This window comes from Diprion similis, chromosome 11 (assembly GCF_021155765.1).
Source record: "Diprion similis isolate iyDipSimi1 chromosome 11, iyDipSimi1.1, whole genome shotgun sequence".
NCBI lineage: Eukaryota > Metazoa > Arthropoda > Insecta > Hymenoptera > Diprionidae > Diprion > Diprion similis.
In genome coordinates this window covers 4,245,428-4,271,100 of record NC_060115.1, presented here as the reverse complement: position 1 = coordinate 4,271,100, position 25,673 = coordinate 4,245,428, and the positions used below count along the sequence as shown (strand labels likewise).

Genomic DNA, 25,673 nt, shown 5'->3' with positions numbered 1-25,673 from the left:
CGGGTATTTACAAAATCAGTACGATTGCAAAGCATTTTCTTTCAATTTATGACATTTGCTGACGATCTTGTCTGTATAAATAGCAACCAGCTATAGATCCCGAATAAAGTTGACAGACTTATTCCACCTTTTCATATAATTTTATTCAGTTTTTATTTACCTCTTATTATATAAATAGCATCCAGTTATATGTATATATATATATATGCATTCTCACCGTCGCATCATCAGCAAAATTTACGATTTATTTTACCTTGAAAATGTACACGGTTTTCTTATTTCGTTATTATATAAATTGAGATGTAATTGTAGAATTCTCTAATGACGGTAAGAATTACGCAGCCTTCGAAAAGACGATTTGAACTGAGTTAGACAAAGTTCTTAGCATTTGAAACCAAAGTCGTTCACGCTCGATGCAGGTTTGTCAATAATCGAAACATCTCTTTGTTTGCAAAGTACTGACCACCTTTGCCTTATGTTCATTGTTGAGGCCTATAATCCACGCTGAGCTGTAATGATGATTTTCTATCATACTGCTCTTCGAGTACAAGATCGGAAATAAGAGACCCGTCCTGACGATTCGAAATGCTTTTAGGTCCACTAATATTCATGTTAATTGTTTCGGCGATATACCTACCTGTAATCTTATTAGCGTGATAAACTTCGTCAGAGCCCCTATATAAAAAAATCCTTCCGTATTACTGTTTCCTTATCCCGTAAAGGTTCATTTATAAATCAAGGGTCGGTATAATGAATTCGTACATATCGTCACATTCGAAGATCGTTGCTCCCGGAATGACCGTGAGATCTGCAAAATATTGGCGCGTTTGGCGAAGAAAGACAAGCATATTAGAAGATAGCATCAGTCAAGGTATGCCACTTTTTCGTAAAAAATAATCTGTCGAATGTTAAATTCAAACGTAGAAATTATGAGGATATAAAGCCAACAAGTTTTTGGGGAGATCTGAGAGTGCTTTACGGACGTATAACAGCAGGGATCGGATCTCAGGAGGCGCAGAAGCCATTGAGATAGCGCCTTGTTGGAATCGCCAACGCTTTATGCGTAAGCTGGTGCGCTTTGCAGAGTGCGTCGTATATCACTTATATTTATATTTTTTTTTTGCTTTGTAAGTAATGCCGAACGATATACCCGCCAGATCGCTAGATTATAAAATATTTCTTTCGACTCAATAAATCGGTCATTATATACTAGCGTAGGCGGAATGAACATCGGAAGGAAAATTCGATTAGAAATAATATGTATCAGTGATTAACGGTGATCGCGGCTGTGTAATTATTATTGCCGTGAAGTCCGGCAAGTGTTGGATATAATTGAAATTGATAAGGGAAGTTGTACATTGGATGTTCCTTGGACATATTCAGGATGAGTTTATTTTTTACCGATCGAGACTGATGATTGTAAAGTTAAATTTTTTACAGTGAAAAGCCTTTCCCCCATCGTAGCTGCAAGTGCGACTGCATTTGAAACTATAACATCAACCGTGTTTATATCGAAGAAACATAAGCCATGAGGATATGCATAGCCGGCGTGATAATCGCCTTCGTTATCCTGATGCAAGACCCCATTGAGGCGACGCCCTTCACCATCCTGAGGGCCTTGTTGGCACCGCCGGTCCACCGACTTACCCGTTCCAGCAAAGCGTCTCCTCAGCAACTCAGGCTGAAGAATTCATTTGCAGTCTCTGACTTTGTAAGTAGCGAGAATTTAGAAGCGACGACGTGGTACATTTAAGTGCTTGGCAAGCTGTTTGGATTTTTTTTCCTTCATTCGCGTCGGTTTGTATTTGTTTGGAAAGATGCAGTAATCGGGAGATGTGATGCAGTTCTTTGGTCACAATGTTGAATGACAAAGGAACTCAGCCACGTTGACTGTTTGCATTTACTATCAACAGCGTGTGCAAACTGATCAAGTACAAGACAAACTCGTATCTCTTGTAAACCAGACAGCCGCGGCTTTCGAGGTGCCAAGGTCAAACGCCACGCGGCAGGAATTCCCGACGATCATTTGCATGACCTAAGACCGAACTTTGCAGTCTTGTTTTAGTTTATCGATTTATTCACTTTTCCTCCTGGAGAATCTCCCTCGTCCTGGTGCTTAAGCGAATCGTGTGCATTCATTCTTCAATAATTCATTTCCATGCGTCAGTCACCCTTATTTTCGTGGGACCAATTTGAAACGAGGATAAAAGTATCGAGAGAAAATGCGTACAAGTTATCGCAAAAATTTTGTTGCCCGTACGAGGAAAATCTATACGAGCTGTACAAGCGTGTAAATATTCTCACATAAAGTCGATGAACGATTGAAGTTAATTGAAGCATCTCTGAAGAAAACATTTCGGCGTCTAGATCTCAATGCGTTGCGATCTCAGGCTAGGAGATGCAACAGATTTCGGATGTATCGGGAAGTAGAGAATAAAGCTAATTCCATCGACGCCATACCGTACATACGCTTATAATTTTCAGCTGGGATTAGTTAATCAGTATGATTATCCAGCCGAGGAGCACAACGTGACGACCACGGACGGCTACAATCTAAGAATCCACAGAATTCCCGGCAGCGTGCGTTCATCTTCGGTCAAAAAGAAGCCCGTAGTTTTCATACAGCATGGCTTCGTGATGTCGTCTGACAGTTGGGTTTTAATGGGCCCTGAAAAGGATTTAGGTGAGGTTCAATAATAATTCTTGCTGAGTTAAGGTAGACCAAGCGATAGTGAGCGTGGGCGAACGTCATGTGAAATGGAAAAGAGGGACTCGATCGTAAGCCGGTTAACTTTTTCTGCCCTCTACAACTCGTACGTAATTTATTCTTGATAGATAATATAAAATTATAAATAATAGTAACAGAAATGAATATTGAAATGAAAATAAGAGATCGTATATCACAGGTGTTTGTCTACAGTTGAAATTTTTTAAATCGTGACTCACAATCCTTCCGGCGTGACCTTTTAATTGCATAATTTGTTTTGATATAAACAATCGTTGAATTCATTAGTTCATTGCCACCAGATTGATCACTAAAAAATATGCAGGAAACATTTCTCATATTGATGTGCCGTGTTACTTTAGATATAAAGAGCTATTGAATTAGTTTTTCACAAAAATTGCGTTTCATTTCACTACACACATTTACGTGTGAGAGGCGAGGTGCCAAGTGGAGTATTATTGAAAATTCTACTCTAACGCTATAATCAAAATGTGAACAGCAACGATTTCTTTTACTACAAGAGCACTGAAGCCAGCTAACTTCTGGACCAAAGCGTGATTTCTTTCGTTTCACGAATAATTGCTTACAAATACGGCATTATCTAATGTCAGACGGTAATTTGTTTAAATCACTTACACAAGATGATTCACTACTTAGTACTACGCCAATAAAAACTTCTCATGTCAGTGTGCTACAATGATATGTTATTATTATACGCATAAGGACTTGAAATTCGTGCGATGTGATTATGTCACGACGAATCCGGGGCTTTTTTCATGCGTCAAATTAACGTGCCGAATATCAAAGCTCGTAGGTTCCATTTTTACAGCACGTACTTACACACGATCTTTGAGAAAAATTAACATCACTTGAAGCTCACGCGAAGCGCATTTTGGGACTTGCCCTTGCGCAAGACGAAGGTTAAACACTTTTTAGACATCGTTATTAAGTCCCAATGTCAAACCCGATTTCACGCTTCAACATCACCGAAACTGAGAAAAAAGATTCAAATGAATAAGAACCTACCACAGACACGTAGAGCAAGAATTTCTTCTTTTAATACTTTCGAACGCTACATCGCGAGGCTGATTTGTTTCCGCTGAACCCAAATCTGACTTTTAGCCGAGCTCCGACCATTAATCGTTCAAAGAAACGATTGCATCTGCAGACGTAACTGACGGTGAAAAGAAGTACTTGTCTACCTAATTTGTTGCAGTATTTCTACTCGCGGACGCCGGGTACGATGTGTGGGTCGGCAACTTTCGAGGCAATTCGTACTCAAGATCTCACAACGTTCTAAGTCCCGATGATCCGAAATTTTGGAAATTCAGGTACTTTTCACATGAATTTGTGTGAATTTTTCGCCACCAGCGGTACATATATAACTATTTGTCTTCATGCAGCTTCCAGCCAAATTTTACGAGGTATCAATTCCGGCTTTACAATTTCAACTAACAATTCCGTAAATAACTGTCAGTCGTAATCACAATTACAAACAGCATATCACGCATTGTACGTACAGTAAAACGTTGATTATCCGAGCTAATCGGGGTACATAAGAGCTCGGAAAAGCGGTTTATTCAGGTGACCGAAGTATATACTTTTATTTAAAAGAAATTATTATGAAAATCATATTTATAATAATTTCAATCACTTTTATTACAATTTATGTTGTTCGGTTAAGCGGTTGTTCGGTTGACCGACGTTCTACTGTACATGTATCGAATATGGGAATTCTGTATGGTGCGTTATCACACTTAATCGCTTTGTGGTTTGCATTTTCCGATCTGAGATTTTCAAAGTATGTAATTAACAACGGGCTGAAGTGCCAAGTTCCGTTGGTCGAGAACCAAGGATCAGCAGGCAATAAGGCTGCTCACCTAGTGATTGCCAATGTCATTACACGTAGGTACGACTTGATTCGATCCTGGAGCGTTGACGACCGATTTACGACTGACTGCGGACTAACCGAAAATACCTCTATTCGCTACATCACTATCACTATTATTGTTATTGTTACTAGTATTTAATTAATCAATTATATTTATTATTATACATACTATTATTTAATTAATTAATTAAATAATAGTCATAAGAATAATAATAATGATGATGATGATAATGGTGATAATGGTGGTGATAATGATAACAACCGAGCTTGACGTGTTCCAATTTATTTTTAACCGTCAATCGTCGTCCAGGAATAAGATGAGATGATCGTTCTATGCGGCCGAAAATTAATCCGAATGAACGTTTCGATCAATGTCGGTTCGTCAACTCTAAATCTCTGCGACGTTGTTCACCTCGTCAGAAATCGTGATCGTGTGTGGTCAACACTGGTCGCGGGAATAAGCGATCATTTGCATGATTATTGGCATTTCATCGCCTGTACATTTCTCGCACCTCAACGTTACCGGTTCTGAGTCAAGTTTATGATTCTTGTCCCAGATCTGTCACATAATTGTCAACGCTGCTCTCTTCTATCCCTACAGTTTCCACGAAATGGCGTACTACGACCTTCCGGCTATGATAGACTACGCTCTCGACCATACTGGCCAAAAGAGTTTGATCTACATCGGACACTCCATGGGGACGACTGCTAGCTATATTCTGCTCTCGAACAGACCGGAGTACAACAAGCGATTGCGATTGGTTGTCAGTTTAGCACCAATCGCCTACTGGAAGAATGCACGTACGGGAGTCCCAAAATTTCTTGTTGACAACGGTAATTTCATCGAGGTAAATCGACTTACATACGAAGTAATAAAAATCGTACAATTGTACAAGTGGTACAGGCATATTGATATGTGATCACTAACGTTAATTGTCTGACTAAAGTGTAAACGGGTTTCAGCGAACGTTTCGTAATCAGGGCATTTTCGGACTATATCCAGAAAACACTCTAGTCGCACGACTGGCAGACTCACTGTGCAACGAAAAAGCTGCTACCCACAGAATTTGCGTAAATGCAATCTATGCTTTTGTTGGATTCGACCCCGTGCAATTCAACACTGTGAGTTGTTAAATTCATCGTGATATTTTTGTCTGCAATCTACAATCAATCAATAAGCTATTCAAAACTTTGATTTGTAAATTTTACAGAGTCTTATTCCTTACTTCGCGAACTACCTTCCTTCCGGGGCGTCGCTCCAGACGTTGATGCACTTTTATCAGCACATGTCTACCGGTAAGAATTATTCAACCATATTTTCACGCAACCTGCTATTGCGATTTACGATTTAATTTTTACCGCTTGGCAGGTAAGTTCAGGCAGTACGATTACGGCCAAATCGAGAATTTCGGACGCTACCAGCAGGCCGAACCACCGGCTTACGACGTCTCCAAGATCACGGCACCAGTCGCTCTCTTCTACGGTAGGAACGACGCCCTTTCCCTCGAAGTGGTAAGAACGAATTTGGTTACCCTCGCGATCGACGATTCGATTTACAACTTAATCAAATAACGGTTTCCATATTACCTTAACTCTCGCTTTGCCTGCAGGACGTTATGGAACTGAGGAAAAGGCTGCGGAACGTTGTAGCTTCTGTCGCAATATCTTACCCGGCGTTCAATCACCTTGACTTCATATGGGCTACCGACGCCAAACGTCTTCTGTACGACGATGTCATAGAATTCATTCACCGATACAAATAAAACAGGCTTCTATTTCACGCCGCGGACTCCCACGGTTTTATCGTAAGTTGAACCATATCCTTGCATTCACCATAATTGTGCCATGACTACACAAGAGAGTGGATAAAAACAAAAGTTTTTTTTTGCTCCTCCCCCCTCAAATATTAGTGTTTGATGTCAAAAAGATGAGGAGCTCTGTAGATCAAGTCCAACAGGACGCTATTTTAATTTATATCTCGCATTCATTTACCATGGGAGTATGTCAGTTTTAGTTAAAAAATAAAATACTCGTAAACTGTCAAATATTTTCGAAAACGATACATGGATCATTGAAGCTGATTCTTCAAGCTTTCCAAACCTCTATGAAGAAGTATAGATATCATTATTAGAACGCACGTTAAAGTTATCAGAAACTACGGCTTTTCTCTTTTTCGGTAAATTATGTCGAATTTTGTAAACCTTCGGTTTGAATTGTTGTTCAGGTTCTGACAAGTCTACTTTCACGGTATAAATTGAATATGCAATTAAACGCGACGCTTGACAGAAAATTCAAGACAAACACATTAATTAGCCGTATAATCGAGCTCTTAAACGCTGAAAATGCGAAAAACGGATGAAGGAATTCTTTAACGATAAAATTACAAATGTGACTCATGAACAATAATTGATTCCAGTTGTTTACCCAGCTTTGCACTGTCCCTGACTTAAGCGGCCACTCACAACAGACGTATTGGGAACGAATGCAACACCTGAGAAAATAAAAAGCACTTTTCAATACCTTTATAATATATGCATGTGGGTACTGCTGAGTTTCTTCAGTATACGTATGTTTCAATGCAAAAACTTATCCGATAATGATCAGACTCGAGTAAGTGCGTTTATAACATCCGTGTTTTTCTCATTTCATAATGTTCGTAATAGCCTGTATAACGAAAAGATTTTAAAATTGTATTACAATATCATCGCATAGAATCGTTTCGGACTTGTACTTCCTTCTAATTTTTATATATATATATATATATCTACCAATAAAATCCTCGTCCCGAGGGCAGTGAATTTCGTAATTCACATCGAATGCCGGGTATTTTTCATATCAGTTTGATTGCAAAGAATTGTCATTCAATTTTAAGTCGTTATTATGGTCAGTGAATCGCCTAGTGTTGAATAGTTGCCTAACAATTTCCACCCCACTATCTCATATTAGAAATAACACACATATCACAACATTTCACGGTTTAACGTCGAGCTAATTACATACAGATGATAAATATTAAATTATTATCATGTTGATATTTTTATCAAGAATTTAAATCAGGGTGCAAAATGCCTTGAGATCCAAGTTTATTTTTCTCTCAATATCAGGGTTACATTTAGTATGTAAAATCGACAACTCGGCGAATCGATACCATTGTATTAATTAAGTTCACCTTGGAAATACACGTTATTATTTTTCTGTTATTGTATAAATAACGACCAGCTGTAAATATATGTATAATATAATATATATTATATATAGGTCTCGAATTGATGTTGAGGGATTTATTTTACCTTGAAAATGTCCACGTTTTTCTTATTTCGTTGTTATATAAATTGAGATGTGATCGTAAGAATTGCTGATGACAGTGAGAATCACGCAGCCTTCGAAGAAACGATTACAACTGAGTTAGACAAAGTTCTAACCACTTGAAAGCGAAATCCTCCACGGTCATTGTGGGATTGTCAATAATCGACATCTTTTTGTTAGCGGTACTGATCTTCACCTTATCCTCAATGTTCAGTCCTGATCCACGCTAATTGTCAGCTGATAACGATGATTTTTAATAAAATACTCTACGAGTACAACATCGGAATTGAAAGACCGGTCTTGAAAATTCCAAGTGTCTTCACTTCCGCCGATATTCTGCAATCTTATCAATTTACTTGCGAAACATTATGTGTTTTCTGCCGATCGTCATAAACAGCGCTCTGCAGTACCGGCCGGACCGAAGATCGTGACGTCTAACTTCCCACGAGACCCCCCGCGTGTCATCGCCACACTCGCTCGCGTCTCGTAAACAAATTAACGCTTTATTGTAGATAAATAAGATCGCATTAATCGGCCTCGTCATACAAACGAAGGTACTAATACTGTCACGCAGCGGCGTATCGTAGATCGTCCTTCGGTCGTTCATTTCAGCCTGTCCTCGGCTTGTGGCTGCGAGTTTTGATGTCGAATCCTTACTACATATAATATCAATGGGACATGCCATATAAGGCCGATACCTATTGGTTTGAAAAAAAGAAAAATATAAAATTAATTTTTTATTAACTCTTCTCTTCTCGTTGGTCGTTAGTGGCGCGTCGTAAATTGTATTTCGGTTCTACTGTCTATCGAAATCGTCTGAATTTTTACTGTAACGTTAGAAAACTGAATCGGCAAACTTTTCTTATAGGAAAAGTATCGCAAAACGTATTTCGGCTTTTTCCCTGTCAGGACCCTGTTAAATCCGCAGCCGTTTTCCTGTATTGAATTCGGTGTTTCTACTCGCTAAACTGCCAAGTCCCTCGTTGAAATAATAGGAAAGTTATTGTTCAGTCTTGTCATAATCATCCGATAACGGAGGTTTATTATCCATCCTCGTATTTCTGTGTCTTTACCGTTCGACAGCGGAGGTTTACCTATTATTTACCCAAGCCTGCGAAATATAACTTTTAATTTCCTCCTTAAGATTTATATTTACAGATTTTTTAACAATTTTTATGGAAAAACAAATATATTGAATATAAAACTGAATTTTTAAGTATAAAATGAACAGCATTAAATTTCAACAAGACTTAGGGGACTAGATAAATCACAAGGACTTACGATATCGTTTTCCACTTTTTTCAAAACTCCTGGTCAACCTTTTTCTCGTGTAGGTACTTACGTACCCACAAAATTTACGTTGTAAAATTTTGTAAAAATTTATTCGATAGATTCGCACCTCATACCTACCGTAATTACTACTCAGTTTCGTGGGGGAGGGGGAAACCATCACAGGCTTGTGGTATCCTTGTGTACAATTTTCTGGTAGCGGAGATTGCATCATCCTACATTCCCATCTCTCTCATAAACACTTAAAATTGTGCCAACTCCAAAACACTCAACACCATAACTCCAAGAATTATATGTATACCCATTTATCTCGTTCACTTCTTGTATAAAGAAACATTATTTTTCTGTTATATATAATTGCGTGATTTGTCTCTGCGATTCTTGGACCACGTACATTTACCTAGATTAACAATGAGTGATTTGGATAACCCATTGCATGGTTTATTCCCAGTGCCCTGACAAGGACCTGTCATTAAAATCACGAAATTAAAAGTTCACGTGGCCGGAGTATCACAGTTAATATCCATCGTTTCGGCGATATATCTTCTCGGCGATCGCATATAAAAATGTTCGTGATCAATTCGTAAGAGTACTTAGATGGAAAAATCCTTCCATTCTACTGATTCCTTTATCCCATAGAGATTAATTTATAAATCAAGAGTGTGTACAGTGAATCCGTACACATGGTCACATTCAAAGATCTATCCTGAATGGAATGACAATGAGATCTGCTTACTCGTACAAAGAAAGAGTCGCTCGTTTTGCGAGCAAAAGTAGCATATTGGGGGATCGCGGCAGTCAAGGTAGACGGTACTATGCCGGCAGTACTTCTCTGAACAAAATTTTACATGCGAGATGTGAACTTTGGTTTAGCCGAGTCCCACCAGGAAGTCCGATAAAGAGCCAAGGCGTGCTGGGGGAGATCTTAGAGCACCTGATCGACGTATAACTACAGAGATCAGATCTCAGGAGGTACAGTAGCCATTGAAACGGCACCTTGGTGAAATCGGCACCCCTTTGCGCGTAGAGCTGGTTTGCTTTGGAGAGTACTTTGTAGATATCGTGTATTTCCCATAGTAATATCTATCTTTTTCACATCGACAATTAACCTTAAGGCGTTATGATTCGCTTGATGAAGAATGCCGACCGATACAGCCGCCGGCTCGCTACGATATAAAATATTTCTTTCGAATCAAGATATCGGTCATTATATACTAGCGTAGTCGGAATGAACATCGGAAGGAAAATTCGATTGGAAATAATATGTATCCAGTGATTTACGGTGATCGCGGCTGTGTAATTATTATTGCCGTGAAGTCCGGCAAGTGTTGGATATAATTGAAATTGATAAGGGAAGTTGTGCATTGGATGTTCCTTGGACATGTTCAGGAAGGGTTTAATTTTTGTCGATCGAAACTGCTGCATGTGAAGTTAAATTTTTTACAGTGAAAATCCGCGCCCCCAACGTAGATGCAAGTGCAACCGCATTTGAAACTCTAGCATCGACCGTGTTTATATCGAAGAAACATAAGCCATGAGGATATGCAAGGCCGGCGTGATAATCGCCTTCGTTATCCTGATGCAAGGTCCCATTGAAGCGACGTCCATAAACATCTTGAGGGCTTTCTTATCACCGCCGGTCCCCCGACTTACCCGCGTCAGAAACGCGTCTCCTCGAGAACTCAGGCTGAAGAATTCATTTGCAGTCTCTGACTTTGTAAGTAGCGAGAATCAAGAAGCGACGTGGTACGTTTAAGTGCTTGGCAAGCTGTTTGTCTTTTTTTTCCTTCATTCGCGTCGGTTTGTATTTGCTTGGAAAGATGCAGTAATCGGGAGATGTGATGCAGTTCTTTGGTCACAATGTTGAATGACAAAGGAACTCCGCCACGTTGACTGTTTGCATTTACTATCAACAGCGTGTGCAAACTGATCAAGTACAAGACAAACTCGTATCTCTTGTAAACCAGACAGCCGCGGCTTTCAAGGTTGCCAAGGTCAAACGCCACGCGGCAGGAATTCCCGACGATCATTTGCATGACCTAAGACCGAACTTTGCAGTCTTGTTTTAGTTTATCGATTTATTCACTTTTCCTCCTGGAGAATCTCCCTCGTCCTGGTGCTTAAGCGAATCGTGTGCATTCATTCTTCAATAATTCATTTCCATGCGTCAGCCACCCTTATTTTCGTGGGACCAATTTGAAACGAGGATAAAAGTCTCGAGAGAAAACGCGTACAAGTTATCGCAAAAATTTTGTTGCCCGTACGAGGAAAATCTATACGAGCTGTACAAGCGTGTAAATATTCTCACATAAAGTCGATGAACGATTGAAGTTAATTGAAGCATCTCTGAAGAAAACATTTCGGCGTCTAGATCTCAATGCGTTGCGATCTCAGGCTAGGAGATGCAACAGATTTCGGATGTATCGGGAAGTAGAGAATAAAGCTAATTCCATCGACGCCATACCGTACATACGCTTATAATTTTCAGCTGGGATTAGTTAATCAGTATGATTATCCAGCCGAGGAGCACAACGTGACGACCACGGACGGCTACAATCTAAGAATCCACAGAATTCCCGGCAGCATGCGTTCATCTTCGGTTAAAAAGAAGCCCGTAGTTTTGGTCCAGCATGGCCTCCTGGCGTCGTCTGACAGTTGGGTTTTAATGGGCCCTGAAAAGGATTTAGGTGAGGTTCAATAATAATTATTTCTAGGTCAAGGTTGACTTGCCAATAGTGAGCGTATGCTAAATGTCATGTAAAGTGGAAAACTGGGACTCGATCGTAAACCGGTTTAGTTTTTTTGCCGTCTGCAACTCGTGCGTAATTTATTCTTGATAGATGATATAAAATTATAAATAATAGTAACAGGAATGAGTATTAGAATGAAAATAAGAGATCGTATATCACAGGTGTTTGTCTACAGTTGAAATTTTTTAAATCGTGACTCACAATTCTTCCGTCGTAATCTTTTAATTACATGATTTATTGCGATATAAAGAATCGTTGAATTCATTAGTTGATTGCCACGAAATAGATCTATAAAAAAATATGCAGTAAACTTTTCTCATATTGATGTACCATGTTACTTTAAATATAAACAGCAATTCAATTGCACTATACATATTAACGTATGAGAAGGGAGATGCCAATTCTCATGTCAGTGTGCTACAATGATATGTTATTATTATACGCTTAAGGACTTGAAATTCGTGCGATGTGATTATGTCACGACGAATCCGGGGCTTTTTTCATGCGTCAAATTATCGTGCCGAATATCAAAGCTCGTAGGTTCCATTTTTACAGCACGTACTTACAAACGATCTTTGAGAAAAATTAACATCACTTGAAGCTCACGCGAAGCGCATTTTGGGACTTGCCCTTGCGCAAGACGAAGGTTAAACATTTTTTAGGCATCGTTATTAAGTCCCAATGTCAAACCCGATTTCACGCTTCAACATCACCGAAACTGAGAAAAAAGAATCAAATGAATAAGAACCTACCACAGACACGTAGGTCAAGAATTTCTTCTTTCAATACTTTCGAACGCTACATCGCGAGGCTGATTTGTTTCCGCTGAACCCAAATCTGACTTTTAGCCGAGCTCCGACTATTAATCGTTCAAAGAAACGATTGCACCTGCAGACGTAACTGACAGCAAAAAACTTGTTTACCCAATTTGTTGCAGTATTTCTACTCGCGGACGCCGGGTACGATGTGTGGGTCGGCAACTTTCGAGGCAATTCGTACTCAAGATCTCACATCGTTCTAAGTCCCAATGATCCGAAATTTTGGCAATTCAGGTACCTTTTACGATTAATTTGTGTAAATTCTTCACCACCTGCGGTACATATATAACTATTTGTCTTCATGCAGCTTCCAGCCAGATTTTGCAGGGTTTCATTGTCCCTTTATAATTTCCACTAAAAGTGCTTTAACCAACCGTCAGTCGTAATCACAATTACAAACAGCATACCATGCACTATTCGTAAATGTATCGGAGATGGATTCTCTATGGTGCGTTATCATACTTACTCGCCTTGTGGTTTGCATTTTCCGATCTGAGATTTTCAAAGTATGTAATTAACAACGGGCTGAAGTGCCAAGTTCCGTTGGTCGAGAACCAAGGATCAGCAGGCAATAAGGCTGCTCACCTAGTGATTGCCAATGTCATTACACGTAGGTACGACTTGATTCGATCCTGGAGCGTTGACGACCGATTTACGACTGACTGTGGACTAACCGAAAATACCTCTATTCGCTACATCACTAACACTATTATTGTTATCATCATCATCGTTATTATTATTATTATTATTAATATGAATTATTAATTAATTAATTAAATAAATAATCATAACAATAACAACAACAACAACAATAATAATAATAACAGAGCTTGACGAGTTCTAATTCATTTTTAACCGTTAATCGTCGTCTAGGAATAAGATGAGATGATCGTTCTATGCCGCCGAAAATTAATCCGAACGAACTTTCCGATCAATGTCAGTTCGTCAACTCTAAATCTCTGCGACGTTGTTCACCTCGTCAGGAATCGTGATCGTGTGTGGTCAACATTGGTCGCGGGAATAAGCGATCATTTACGTGATTATTGGCATTTCATCGCCTGTACATTTCTCGAATCTCAACGTTACCGGTTCCGAGTCAAGTTTATGATTCTTGTCCCAGATCTGTCACATAATTGTCAACGCTGCTCTCTTCTATCCCTACAGTTTCCACGAAATGGCGTACTACGACCTTCCGGCTATGATAGACTACGCTCTCGACCATACTGGCCAAAAGAGTTTGATCTACATCGGACACTCCATGGGGACGACTGCTAGCTATATTCTGCTCTCGAACAGACCGGAGTACAACAAGCGATTGCGGTTGGTTGTCAGTTTAGCGCCAATCGCCTACTGGATGCACACACATACGGGAATCCTAAAATTGGCTGTGGATAACGGTGATTTCATAGAGGTAAATCGACTTGTATACGAAGTAATAAAAATCGTACAATTGTACAAGTGGTACAGACATATTGATATGGGACCACTAACGTTAATTGTATGATTAAAGTGTAAACGGGTTTCAGCGAACATTTCGTGATCAGGGTATTTTCGAACTATATCCACAAAGCACTCTCATCGCACGACTGGCAGACTCACTGTGCAACGAAAAAGCTGCTACCTACAAAGTTTGCATTAACACAATCTTTACTTTTTCTGGATTCGACCCCGAGCAATTCAACACTGTGAGTTACTAAATTCATCGTAATATTTTTGTCTGCAGTCTACAATCAATCAATAAGCTATTCAAAACTTTAATCTGTAAATTCCACAGAGTCTTATTCCTTACTTCGCGCGCTACTTTCCTGCCGGGGTATCGCTCAAGACGCTGACGCACTTTTATCAGCACATGTCTACCGGTAAGAATTATTCAACCATATTTTTACGCAACCTGCTATTGCGATTTACGATTTAATTTTCACCGCCTGGCAGGTAAATTCAGGCAGTACGATTACGGCTACGTCGAGAATTTCGGACGCTACCAGCAGGCCGAACCACCGGCTTACGACGTCTCCAAGATCACGGCACCAGTCGCTCTCTTCTACGGTAGGAACGACGCCCTTTCCCTCGAAGTGGTAAGAACGAATTTGGTTACCCTCGCGATCGACGATTCGATTTACAACTTAATCAAATAACGGTTTCCATATTACCTTAACTCTCGCTTTGCCTGCAGGACGTTATGGAACTGAGGAAAAGGCTGCGGAACGTTGTAGCTTCTGTCGCAATATCTTACCCGGCGTTCAATCACCTTGACTTCATATGGGCTACCGACGCCAAACGTCTTCTGTACGACGACGTCATAGAATTTATTCGCCGGTACAAATAAAACAGGCTTCTATTTCACGCCGCGGACTCCCACGGTTTTATCGTAAGTTGAACCATATCCTTGCATCAACCATAATTGTGCCATGACTACATACGTAATGTAATTCGTAAATATTTGCAATGGTAACCAAAATCGGTTTGCAGAAACGTTAATATACCTTTATCACGGTGCCAAGGAAGCGATGGCAATAGTTATCAAGTTCCAGCTCCCATTAGCTAGGCACTCTAAGATTTTCTTTCAAAAACTCTGTCCGTGGCTGGAAAATTGAGAAATAATTGCGAATCGGTTCATCTTCACCACACTTCAAAACGGGCGAACAATTTTTATTGAGATACTTGAAACTGCAATACTGCACAAAATTTTATTTATACCTACTCATACACGTGACACATACGATAATATAATGTGTATATATAAACCATATCGCCATGCATAAATTTTCGAATTGTTTTGCCAAGTCCATATATGGACACAGTTGCGTCATCCATTGTTGAAACAGTTATTATCTGTTTTATTTTCCTTTCACGTAAGAAATCTTTTTTGTCGTTTCAGTCAGTTCCGGTAAATGATCGTAACGCACTCCTTTCAAACAGGATGATCGACCAAGTCTGAGACCGAGTATCAGTCAACATATACCAAAGCTTTACTTATATCGACAATATGTGTTAACGTGTGAATACCGTGTGCATCCAGTATATGTATAGACGTAGATTTAACAAAACTGTAGAGGTAAATATGCTTGTAAGGATCTCGCCACTGATATACCTATTATACTAAATAAAAAAATCAAACGAAGTAAAATTTTTCCCCATTTTTATTCGACGAGCCGGATGGGCCCAGATATTCCAACCGCCTTGTAGCAATCGTCCAATTATCAAATTCATCTATCTAAATTTTATTGAAACTGAAAAATTCGAAGGATGACCCGGGGCCGAAGAAATTCTACTCGATTGTTCTTACATTGTCGTGATCGACACAGCGAGGTGGACGTAAAGTTGAAAATAAGGCTGCAGTGTCGTAGTCGGCTAGGAATTAAATAGAAAAGGGAAATTGTCGAAGATTTGAGATAAGAATCATCGCGACCATCTCTTACGCCATATCAATTATATGGAGATTAGGAAGCCAATTACTTACGTGTACAGATTTATGATATTGAAATAAAAATTTGTCTACCGATCGTTCGACGTGCGTTCTTCGTTCTGCAACGAGAAGCACCATTTCACCGGGAAACGCAGCGCCGAACGATGTGGTTCTACGTCGGTAATCAGTCGACGGAAAAACGACAGAAGACGTTGTAACAGTCGCGATAATTGCTGATCGTTTGTTTGTTTGTTATTCCAAAACCTTTGTCGTAAACCGAGTTGAGCAATAATTGAAACCGAGTCTCTTTGTAACCGGCAGAAGACGACGACGCTCCGTCAAATTGTAACGGAAGCCTCCCATATGAACGCTCGTCGAGAGTCGGCAGTCGCTCAGTTTATGGTCAGTCAGTGTGACGCGTATTGTACAAGTCGATTACACGCAGGGGCTAAAGTGCAAGGAACAGGTGAAAAAAAAGAGCAGAAATTTTTATTCGAAGTGGGGAACGCGTGTAATACAATGTGAACTGGATTTGTTGGGACAGGCAGTCATATATATACCAGTTCTCCGTTTAACCCATGAGGAACTTCCCTGTCTGATGTGCTAGTGAAATGTCCAACAGATAGTTTTAAATTCTCAATTCAACCGCACGATAATATATATACGATCGATTGATAACTTTGCCACTGATTAATCTCGCCTACATCGTACCGAGGAACAACTAGTGCCGAATAGTTATTCGCGTTGAAATAAATTTTTTTAACTCTCCGAAGATATATATTTATCATGAGGAATCGGAGCATATTAGGATACATTTTCGTAATGATTTATACACTTGAAAATGTCGACACAATATCTTCACCTTTCTTTCGACAAAACTCCAATCCGATCCGACCGCACAAACGGGTAGAAACTTTGGTAAGTATATTTTTTATAATTGATTTTCGTTGATTCATACATTTAGATCATGGATTCCAAGTCTCGATTCTTCTTTCATTTGGATTATAATTGGAGAAAACGTATACAAAGTTTGAAGGTGAAAATCTTGGACGACGAAAAAACGAATAATTAAATAAAAATAAGAAAAGAATTAGAAAAAATCTTGTATCCTCGCGTTTCATTCTATGACGTATAAACTCTGAACACGATTATTTCGAGGCATTATTGTATTTTACAAATTTGATGCCATATTCAATTTACGCCTATGATTCAAAGGAAAGTCCAGAACATTATCGGAGGATTATAAAGTCATCAACCAAAATTCTAAAAACCTTGTGATACGGTAGTTTAAAAATTGTTAAGTACCATTGATTAATTGACGTATTGACGGATAAACTGAAATTGGCTTAACGAGGATTTGAACCGGTATCACGACCCTCAAAACGAGCAATTAGGAGGCAATTAATTAATGACTTCTTAATTACGCGTTACTGCAATGCGGAACGGTACATACCTGTACATGTAATATATTTGTCGAGTATTAAAGTTATTTTATACGACTCGTAGTGGATCATTATATTGTACCGCGAAGTCACGAACGCCGATCGTGCACGGATTTGCAATTGCGAAAAACGACGCGCGTCATGCAGGCGACTAGCTTTACTTCGGAGAATTATTTTAACATGCGTGATCACGTGACCTTGGAAAAAGAAAATGATAAAATTTTATATCTTATACCGCATGATCAAAAAATTCATAATATCTATAATTCATATACATATAGTGCACCCCTGCTTTCCTCAACTCCAAATTCTAGCTCTACGTGATAAATTGCCAAGTAAATCTGTACCGTTGATCACGTGTTTAGCCAGAAATAGTGAGAAAAACTGGATACTACGTGGAGGAGCGATTCGTGACTACAAATGATGGCTACGTTCTGAACCTGCACAGAATGTTTGGCAGTCCAACATCGCCACCAGCGGGAAAAAAGCCACTGGTGCTCCTCATCCACGGTATGGTGGCTTCAACGGACGTCTGGGTAATGAGAGGACCGAATAAAGACCTGTGTAAGTAAGCCAAGCATCGGCCTTAGCGGATTTTTTAAAAATCCACCGCATGTCTAGGTCACGTTGTTCAAGCGTAAATATTACACTTTCAGCTTATCTCTTAGTCGACGCCGGATATGACGTATGGATGCTGAACGTGAGGGGAAACAGATACAGCCGAAGACATCTATGGCTATCTCCAAACCTTCCGGAGTACTGGAACTTCAGGTAACAACGATTACTATTACGTATACTTACGTACATCGAATTTAGCCTTCTCATTAGCACGTCCAACGGTTCGCTTAACGTGCCGTGCCGTTGAGGGTACTGAAAATGGATTTGTACTGTTATACCATTTCATAGTTGGCACGAGAACGGAGTTTACGACACGACAACAACCATTGACTTCATGTTAGCGCGAACCGGAGTGCCAAAAGTTACGGTGATCGGCCACTCTATGGGATGCACAATCGCCGCTGTTCTCCTCTCCGTCTTGCCGGAATACAACAAAAAGGTCGATCTCGTCGTGGCTTTGGCACCGGTCATTACTTGGACACGTCAATATCGGGGGCCGCTTACTTTGGGTCTGAAATTTGCCAAGGAGACATTTGTAAGTGGGAAATGAGTGCCGGTTAATCTTTGCTCGATCGCCGTAATGCACTTGATTTAGTAGTCCTTTTCGCTTCCGGTATCGTGGTATTAAGTGTCGTTACCTAATGGAGATTTCCCTAATAACTATAGAAAGAAAAACAGCTGCACCGTATGTGCACTCGCAGCATGATAGTTTGAAAGTTGAAAAACCCATTTGTACGCTCAATGGCGTAATTACATATTGTGACGTTGGTATTGGACGCTGATTATAAGTTCTAATTTCATACCGGAAGCGTCCAAAGGTATTGCGAAATAATTTTATTTTATTGGTGGAAAAAGAGCGTGAATTTTACGCGATGGATTTCGTTTACAAGTAATATTATTAAATTCAGTCTCGTATTTTAATCTGCACCTGTGAACGTATCCGCAATGTATATGATAATACAATCGAGATTGTGTGCTTCTCACGTACCTCTTGCGTACGTGTTATTAGCTGCTCGATTGCCTCGAGGCTGATATTCTCGCAAGTGGGGTCGTCTTCTCGTTTTCTTTACTTCAAAAATATTTCTAGGATTCATTGAGGCGGAGTGGCGTCGAAGAGATTCTTCCTCTGAGAGAAACGTCGTCACAACTGCTCTCCGGCGTCTGTCGATCACCGTCGACCAGAGAAATCTGCAAATGGATAATTTTTCTTTTCGCCGGAAGTGCGGACCCCGAGCAGTTGGATTCGGTGAGTATTTCCCCGCCAATACTCGACCCCCTTTTTTCACCCCTTCAATTTTCTTCTTTTACTTACAAAAATTTCTTCCGGACATCCAGGCGCTCGTACCATACTTGCTCGAGCATTACCCAGCCGGTACTTCCTTGAACACGATCGAGCATTACTGGCAAAATATAGCAAATCGTAAGTGGTCTTTATTTGTGAGTGCTATAGTAGAAAGTATAAATTTAGCGTGATATCAAATGTCGCGTGGCTCAACTGTTAGATTTAATCTAGTGACGTGTGTATTCCGATGGCTATCTAATCGTTATCAGAACATTGTTCATACACGTACGTATAATATCGGACAAGATTCTAATCACATATTTATTCCCAGAAAGCTTCAGAGAATTTGATTACGGATCTGCACAGAATTACGCTCGATACGGCAGCATTATTCCGCCAGAATACCCGTTGCACAAAATCACCTCGCCTGTTCTAATATATTACGGTCTTAACGATCCGTTAGCACAACCGCCGGTGAGTGTATAATAATCAAAGTTTATTGCATGTATTTTGCGTTGAAAATTTATGGGGAATCAGAGGCTAGTTTAACAATAATATGCAACAAGTTCAATGATGCATGTATATAGTACAAACCTTTCTTCAACAATTATAAGGACAATGTTGATGACGTTTTTTTTTGCAGGATATCAGAGCCCTCGCAGAACGGCTGCCAAACGTCGTGGGATCGAAGGTGGTGCCTTGGTCTTCTTTCAATCATTTCGACTTTGTCCTTTCTAAGGACGCCAAAACTCTGCTGTACGACGACATGATGGTTATTGTAAAAAAGTACAAATCGTTAGGACATCAAAGACATTAATACACGATATTTATATATACGCATAAGTTTGTAAAAAATCAATTAAATATAGTTTTTATTTAAAAAAAAATTATGCAACTCTTCTCATCCCCACGTAATACGGCATAAGTAATCCTCGACTTTTCAGTGGTGATCATCGTCCGATTTTCCAAACCATATGGCGTTCGACAAAGTCGTGCGAGCGATTTACCGTAACGGAAATGCTTTCGACGACCTTGTCTATGTTATAATACTGACATTAAAATTACATCGTTTTAGTTAGAAAGTTATATATGTTATCGTAAACACAGCTGACCCTCGATTCCGTTCCATTAAGTAACCTGCTTCAGTTACTCGAGATTGAATTCCAGCGAAAGTTCTTTCAGCTAGCGAACATGAATGGATCCATCCGATTGAGTTCAACCGAAACGATAGGCACATTCCTCGTAAGTGGCGTACCTGTAAAATACAAGCTTCAGGTATACGACGAATGCCACTCAGAAAAATAATGCACGTACCGGTATGCCATTACCGGTATGAATATACAATTTTCTTTTACCTGTAGTAAATAAAAAATAAAAAAAATCGGTACTAGAAAAAATGAAAATTAAAAATGACGTTAAGGATGACGTTCGTTCGTCATCAAGTACCAGTTCTTCTGTGATATATATGCCTAGGTAAACAGACTCGATGTAATGACTGGTGTCTTGCATGATGCGATATCGTCAAGTCACGTATCTTACACGTCGTACATTATACCCATAATAAGAAGTGTTGCGTTTGTGAATTCTCGTTCCAGAGTGGATGATCGTGACACCGTTACATTCCTTTTAGAGTTATATATAATTATATTGCGACCTCTTTGTCACACGAAGGCTTTGCTCCTGTTTTTACAATCGTGAAGGTTAAAGTACGCGGAATAATCCCGAGATGAATTTGATTCACTGCGTTATTTGTAATGGGATCGGTGGAAATGGCGTTTTTGAAAATTTGCAAGCGGAATTTTTTCAAACTTCACTTTCCAGAGTCAGTTATCTACTTAAAATTATCGTCTATGCACGTGAATTGTGCAATCATCATCGTTTAGCACTACGACAATAACCTTCTGTAGCAATTTCCGCTTTCGCTGGTTAGTCATCATCCGTAAATTATTGTTACGAACGCTTCGTTGAACCCATTAATACATATTACAGCTTTGGGATTACGTGTACGTAGAATATACGTACGTTTCCTTGGTTATAGAAACGTTTCAGGAAATTTGACAGTGAAAAACTGGAAATATATTATATAAATTTGTACAATTTCAACGGACAACCATGATATCCTTCAGCGATTTCAGCAGCTAGAACTTCGATCAGAATCCTTTTACTATCCCGAGTTGAAATTTAACGCCTGCTTAGAACCTCCAAGTTCCATCGTTGGGAGGTTTTTGAGGGTCAGGAGGAGTTTATTTTGGATGAGAATTGAAACCCTCTTTAGGGCCGGAAACTCGTAGTTACCGGAAAAATGCAGCATTTTAGGATCAAATGAGGATCTCACGAGAAGTTACTATTCGCCACCCCCTCCACATCGAAATTGATAGAAGGATCTGTAGGAATTTTTTTTCGGAAACATTAAGTTTGATTTTTAACTGACTAAAAGAAAGAAAATCAAAAATTTCTTCCAGTATTTTTTCAAATATATGTGCGTCGAAACAGAAATTTTTAATTTTTGTGATAGAAGTCTATGCACAGGGAAGCTTTTGTAGTGAAGAGACTGCGAAGAGATATTTGAAAAATTACCGGAAGAAATATTGGATCGGACTTTTTTTCAAAATCATTTACAGAACACAGAATTGACTCTTTCTAAATAAAACCTGTGAAGTATGTTTGTAGGTATATTTACAGCTTCTTGTTTTGAATATTGATAATCTTTCATAATACTGAGTGATAGTTATATTCAATAAGCTTTGGTTAGTACAAAAAAGGATTTTTGAATACCTGAATACTTGACAATGGATTATAACTCGATAATTGATAATTATTTAATTACAAAAATAATGAAAAATGGTTTTGAAATTATTATTACAATAAATTGAGATTGCAATTCTAGGGTGAATTACTAAAGTAATGCGGAATCGGGAAAAATGCATTATTAATTGAGATCGGACTTAATGAGTATCAAAATAAGCGCTGAATTATTATTGCAGGGGACCTGGAGGTCCTGAATTGGAGCTTGAGATCGAAAACATTGAAAAGAGGTACTCAAGCGGGCGCTAAATTTCGACTATGAGGATTTGTAGGTTCAAAATAGGCGCTTCAGGTCTAAATAGTATCTAAAGAGATCTAGTTGAATGCTATGAGTATTAAAGTAGGCGCTAAATTTCGACTCGGCTGTGATCAACGAAGTTTTAGCATTATTGAAATTGAAAAACGAATGTTTTATTGACTTAATATCATTGAATTCGTTATTTTCGAATTGCCCAAAAAATATTTTACGCGAATAATCGAATATCTCACCGCCCCTGTACAATAATGCTCGTCATGCCTGCCAACAATTCGTTATCATTCAATGTGACATATGAAATGAAAAACTTGTGTACTAGCAATACACTTTCTTTATTTATCTCAGGTCTTTAACAGCAACTCAATCTGGAATTTGATAATGTCAATTAATCAATGCAGGATTTAGTTTGCCAACAACAAGAGGATTACCTCAAGAGATTCACGCATTCGCATGGTCGTGTGACACATCCATTTATAGTCATATCTGATTTAATAGAAACAAATGTATTGGTACGTGAATGTCATGGATCCCTGGCAGAGATCTAAGAAAAGTAGAATGATCATTAACTTTTGTAGGGAAGCCATTTGAGAGAAGATAAATCTTTGTGTGTGGTTGTCACAAATGCGTGTATTATTGATGAGGGCTTAAGGTACGATTGAAAATAAAATTAAATCAATTAAGCGATTGATACTTAAATGGTTACGATAACACGCTCGTATTACGTCTTTATTATCAGGACAGTTGATCTGGTAAAATGTGTATATTTAAGCGAGTCGTGGGTGCAAACTGAAATTTGAAACTTGGCATCGACCATGAAGCTGCTCTTCGTTCTTCTGGCAGCCTTAATCGGCTCTGCCGTTGCAGATGACGGTCAGATAGTATGGACCGAGGAAATGGTCCAGGACCTCATCATGCGCTCATCCTCCAACGCGGTTGCAACGATCGTATGTATAATATATACCTAGAATTAGAGAAAATTTAACCCTTAAATAGCAACGGTGGGTCACTCGTGCCTGGCCCAAACCGTCTCCCCTTGATAACTTCTTCACGATTTCCTTTGTTTATATGATAATATCGTTTAAACAAATGATCCAATCATTATTCTACAATAGTTGATGAGATTTCACGAGTTTTTTGGAATTTTTGTAACCACTTTGGGGCACTTTTTAAAGCACCAGGCACGAGTGATCCATTTAAGGGTGAATTTGACGGGGGTTTGAGGGATTTCAAAATTTCCCACGAAACCCTATAAGATTCAGATCATTTATATCCAATTTGTTTTCCATCGAACAGCCTGAACTGATCACCAGCGAAGGTTACGACGCCGAGACTCATCACGTGGTAACTGAGGATGGATACATACTTGAAATGCACCGTGTTAACGCACCTAGCAGAACAATTATACACCGAAAGAAGCCAGTCGCTTTCTTGATGCACGGACTTCTCTCTAGTTCCGCTGACTGGCTTATAATGGGACATGGAAAGTCTTTGGGTAAGCCATTGACTGACTTACGGTCCGACTGCACTGGAGTTTCCGAAATTTAATCTCGGATGTAACGACGGCTCTTCTCTTTCCTGTAGGGTACCTCTTAGCTGACGCTGGTTACGACGTGTGGCTAGGAAATGCCAGAGGAAATACACACTCCAAGAATCACACCACCATCAGGAATTTGAACGGCCGAAGATTCTGGCAGTTTTCATGGCATGAAATTGGTGTCTACGATCTTCCTGCGATGATTGACTATGTTCTGGACACCACACGCCAGGATCAAGTGGTATACATGGGTCACAGTCAAGGTACAACTGCGTTCTACGTTCTGGCCACTGAGAAGCCCGAGTACAACGACAAGATCAAAGTCATGTTTTCCTTGGCACCTGTCGCTTACATGTCAAACCTTTTTAGTCCGATGTTGAGGATTGCGGCGACTTTCACAAATACTCTGGAGGTTCGTTGTTAACCTTTTTCTCTCGTCACCTTTGATTCAATTTTTTTATCGCTACCTATCTGACTTGATTATTTCAATGCTCGTTTACGTATAGACATTCTTCAATCTGTTCGGCATGTACGAATTCATGCCAAGCTCCGCTCTGCTCAGTGCAGCTGGTGCCACTTTCTGCAACGATGATGCTTTTACTCAATTCCTCTGCACCAACGTTCTCTTCGTTATGTGTGGCTTCAACCAAGCTCAACTTAACACCGTGAGTTGATTTAAAAACATGGGATTAATGACCAGTTATCAATAGCCGACTTATTGAAAAAATTTCAAAATGCTTATTCGACAGACCCTGCTGCCGACCATTTTCCAATATTCTCCAGCCGGCGCGTCATCTCGTCAACTGGTTCACTACGGTCAAGAAATTAAATCCGGCTACTTCAGATGGTGGGATCAAGGTGTGGCGAGCAATTTGTTGACCTACGGATCGCTTAGACCACCAAACTACGACCTGGGCAAGATTACTGCACCTGTTCACCTGCTCTACAGTGACAACGACTGGATGGCTGCTGTCAAGGTAAGTCAGCCTGTGCGATCCGCTGCTCGTTTCTTCAATCTTAAATTTTTATTGTATTTTTTACAGGACGTTCAACAGTTGTACGCCGAGCTTGGAAACCCCGTCGAACTGTATCGAATCCTCGATGGAAAATGGAATCATCTCGACTTCGTTTGGGGTATCAATGCCAAAGAACTCGTCTATGATCCTATACTAACCAGATTGGCAGAAAACTACGCGGGATAAACGATTTACCATGTTTAAATAAAAACAAATTTCACAATAAATAGCATCAACAAATTGGAGTTTTTCTTTTTTCTACAACTATCATTCGCGTTTAGCTCAGTCATCACGTATATAAAAAAATCGACATTTCATTATCGAAACTCATTACCGAGCACTGATACACTCTAATGATTTAAATAAGCCCGCCTCAAATCAGAACCAGTGTTCACAATCAGTTTTAATTAACTATCAGTGTCCGTCACGTGGTGTCCGCCTTTGCAGAATTTCACTTGTCTTCTCGGAGCCGGACTCTCTCTTTCTACAAAACTCTCTCCAGAGTACAACGTGTCGAATTTTCGTCTCTAATAA

The 25,673-nt window shown here is 39.5% G+C and overlaps 2 protein-coding genes across 2 annotated transcripts; both read left to right on the top strand.

Moving 5' to 3' along the window:
- Window positions 1-1,425: 1,425 nt before the first annotated feature.
- On the top strand, window positions 1,426-6,396 carry LOC124412695 (lipase 3-like). Its single transcript, XM_046892790.1, has 8 exons — window positions 1,426-1,711; window positions 2,485-2,683; window positions 3,942-4,056; window positions 5,218-5,464; window positions 5,580-5,738; window positions 5,828-5,912; window positions 5,986-6,128; window positions 6,227-6,396. Exons 1-8 carry the CDS (start codon window positions 1,529-1,531, stop codon window positions 6,377-6,379), a joined length of 1,284 nt encoding a protein of 427 aa, XP_046748746.1. The 5' UTR covers window positions 1,426-1,528; the 3' UTR covers window positions 6,380-6,396.
- A 4,236-nt stretch (window positions 6,397-10,632) lies between these two features.
- Window positions 10,633-25,371, top strand: LOC124412733. Its single transcript, XM_046892854.1, has 23 exons — window positions 10,633-10,929; window positions 11,701-11,899; window positions 12,900-13,014; window positions 13,945-14,191; window positions 14,307-14,465; window positions 14,555-14,639; window positions 14,713-14,855; window positions 14,954-15,103; window positions 17,994-18,192; window positions 18,285-18,399; window positions 18,535-18,781; window positions 19,334-19,492; window positions 19,582-19,666; window positions 19,860-20,002; window positions 20,172-20,306; window positions 22,988-23,098; window positions 23,165-23,238; window positions 23,386-23,533; window positions 23,883-24,081; window positions 24,171-24,535; window positions 24,630-24,788; window positions 24,873-25,100; window positions 25,167-25,371. Exons 1-23 carry the CDS (start codon window positions 10,747-10,749, stop codon window positions 25,323-25,325), a joined length of 3,807 nt encoding a protein of 1,268 aa, XP_046748810.1. The 5' UTR covers window positions 10,633-10,746; the 3' UTR covers window positions 25,326-25,371.
- The last annotated feature ends 302 nt before the right edge of the window (window positions 25,372-25,673 follow it).

Excerpts from the sequence above, each read along its gene's own strand:
- LOC124412695 (XM_046892790.1), top strand. The coding sequence starts at position 1,529 with ATGAGGATATGCATAGCCGGCGTGATAATCGCCTTCGTTATCCTGATG. Across the intron at positions 1,712-2,484 it reads CATTTGCAGTCTCTGACTTT|CTGGGATTAGTTAATCAGTA; the intron begins GTAAGTAGCGAG and ends TATAATTTTCAG. Across the intron at positions 5,465-5,579 it reads ACAACGGTAATTTCATCGAG|CGAACGTTTCGTAATCAGGG; the intron begins GTAAATCGACTT and ends AACGGGTTTCAG.
- LOC124412733 (XM_046892854.1), top strand. The coding sequence starts at position 10,747 with ATGAGGATATGCAAGGCCGGCGTGATAATCGCCTTCGTTATCCTGATG. Across the intron at positions 23,239-23,385 it reads ATTATTGATGAGGGCTTAAG|AAACTTGGCATCGACCATGA; the intron begins GTACGATTGAAA and ends AACTGAAATTTG. Across the intron at positions 25,101-25,166 it reads ACTGGATGGCTGCTGTCAAG|GACGTTCAACAGTTGTACGC; the intron begins GTAAGTCAGCCT and ends TATTTTTTACAG.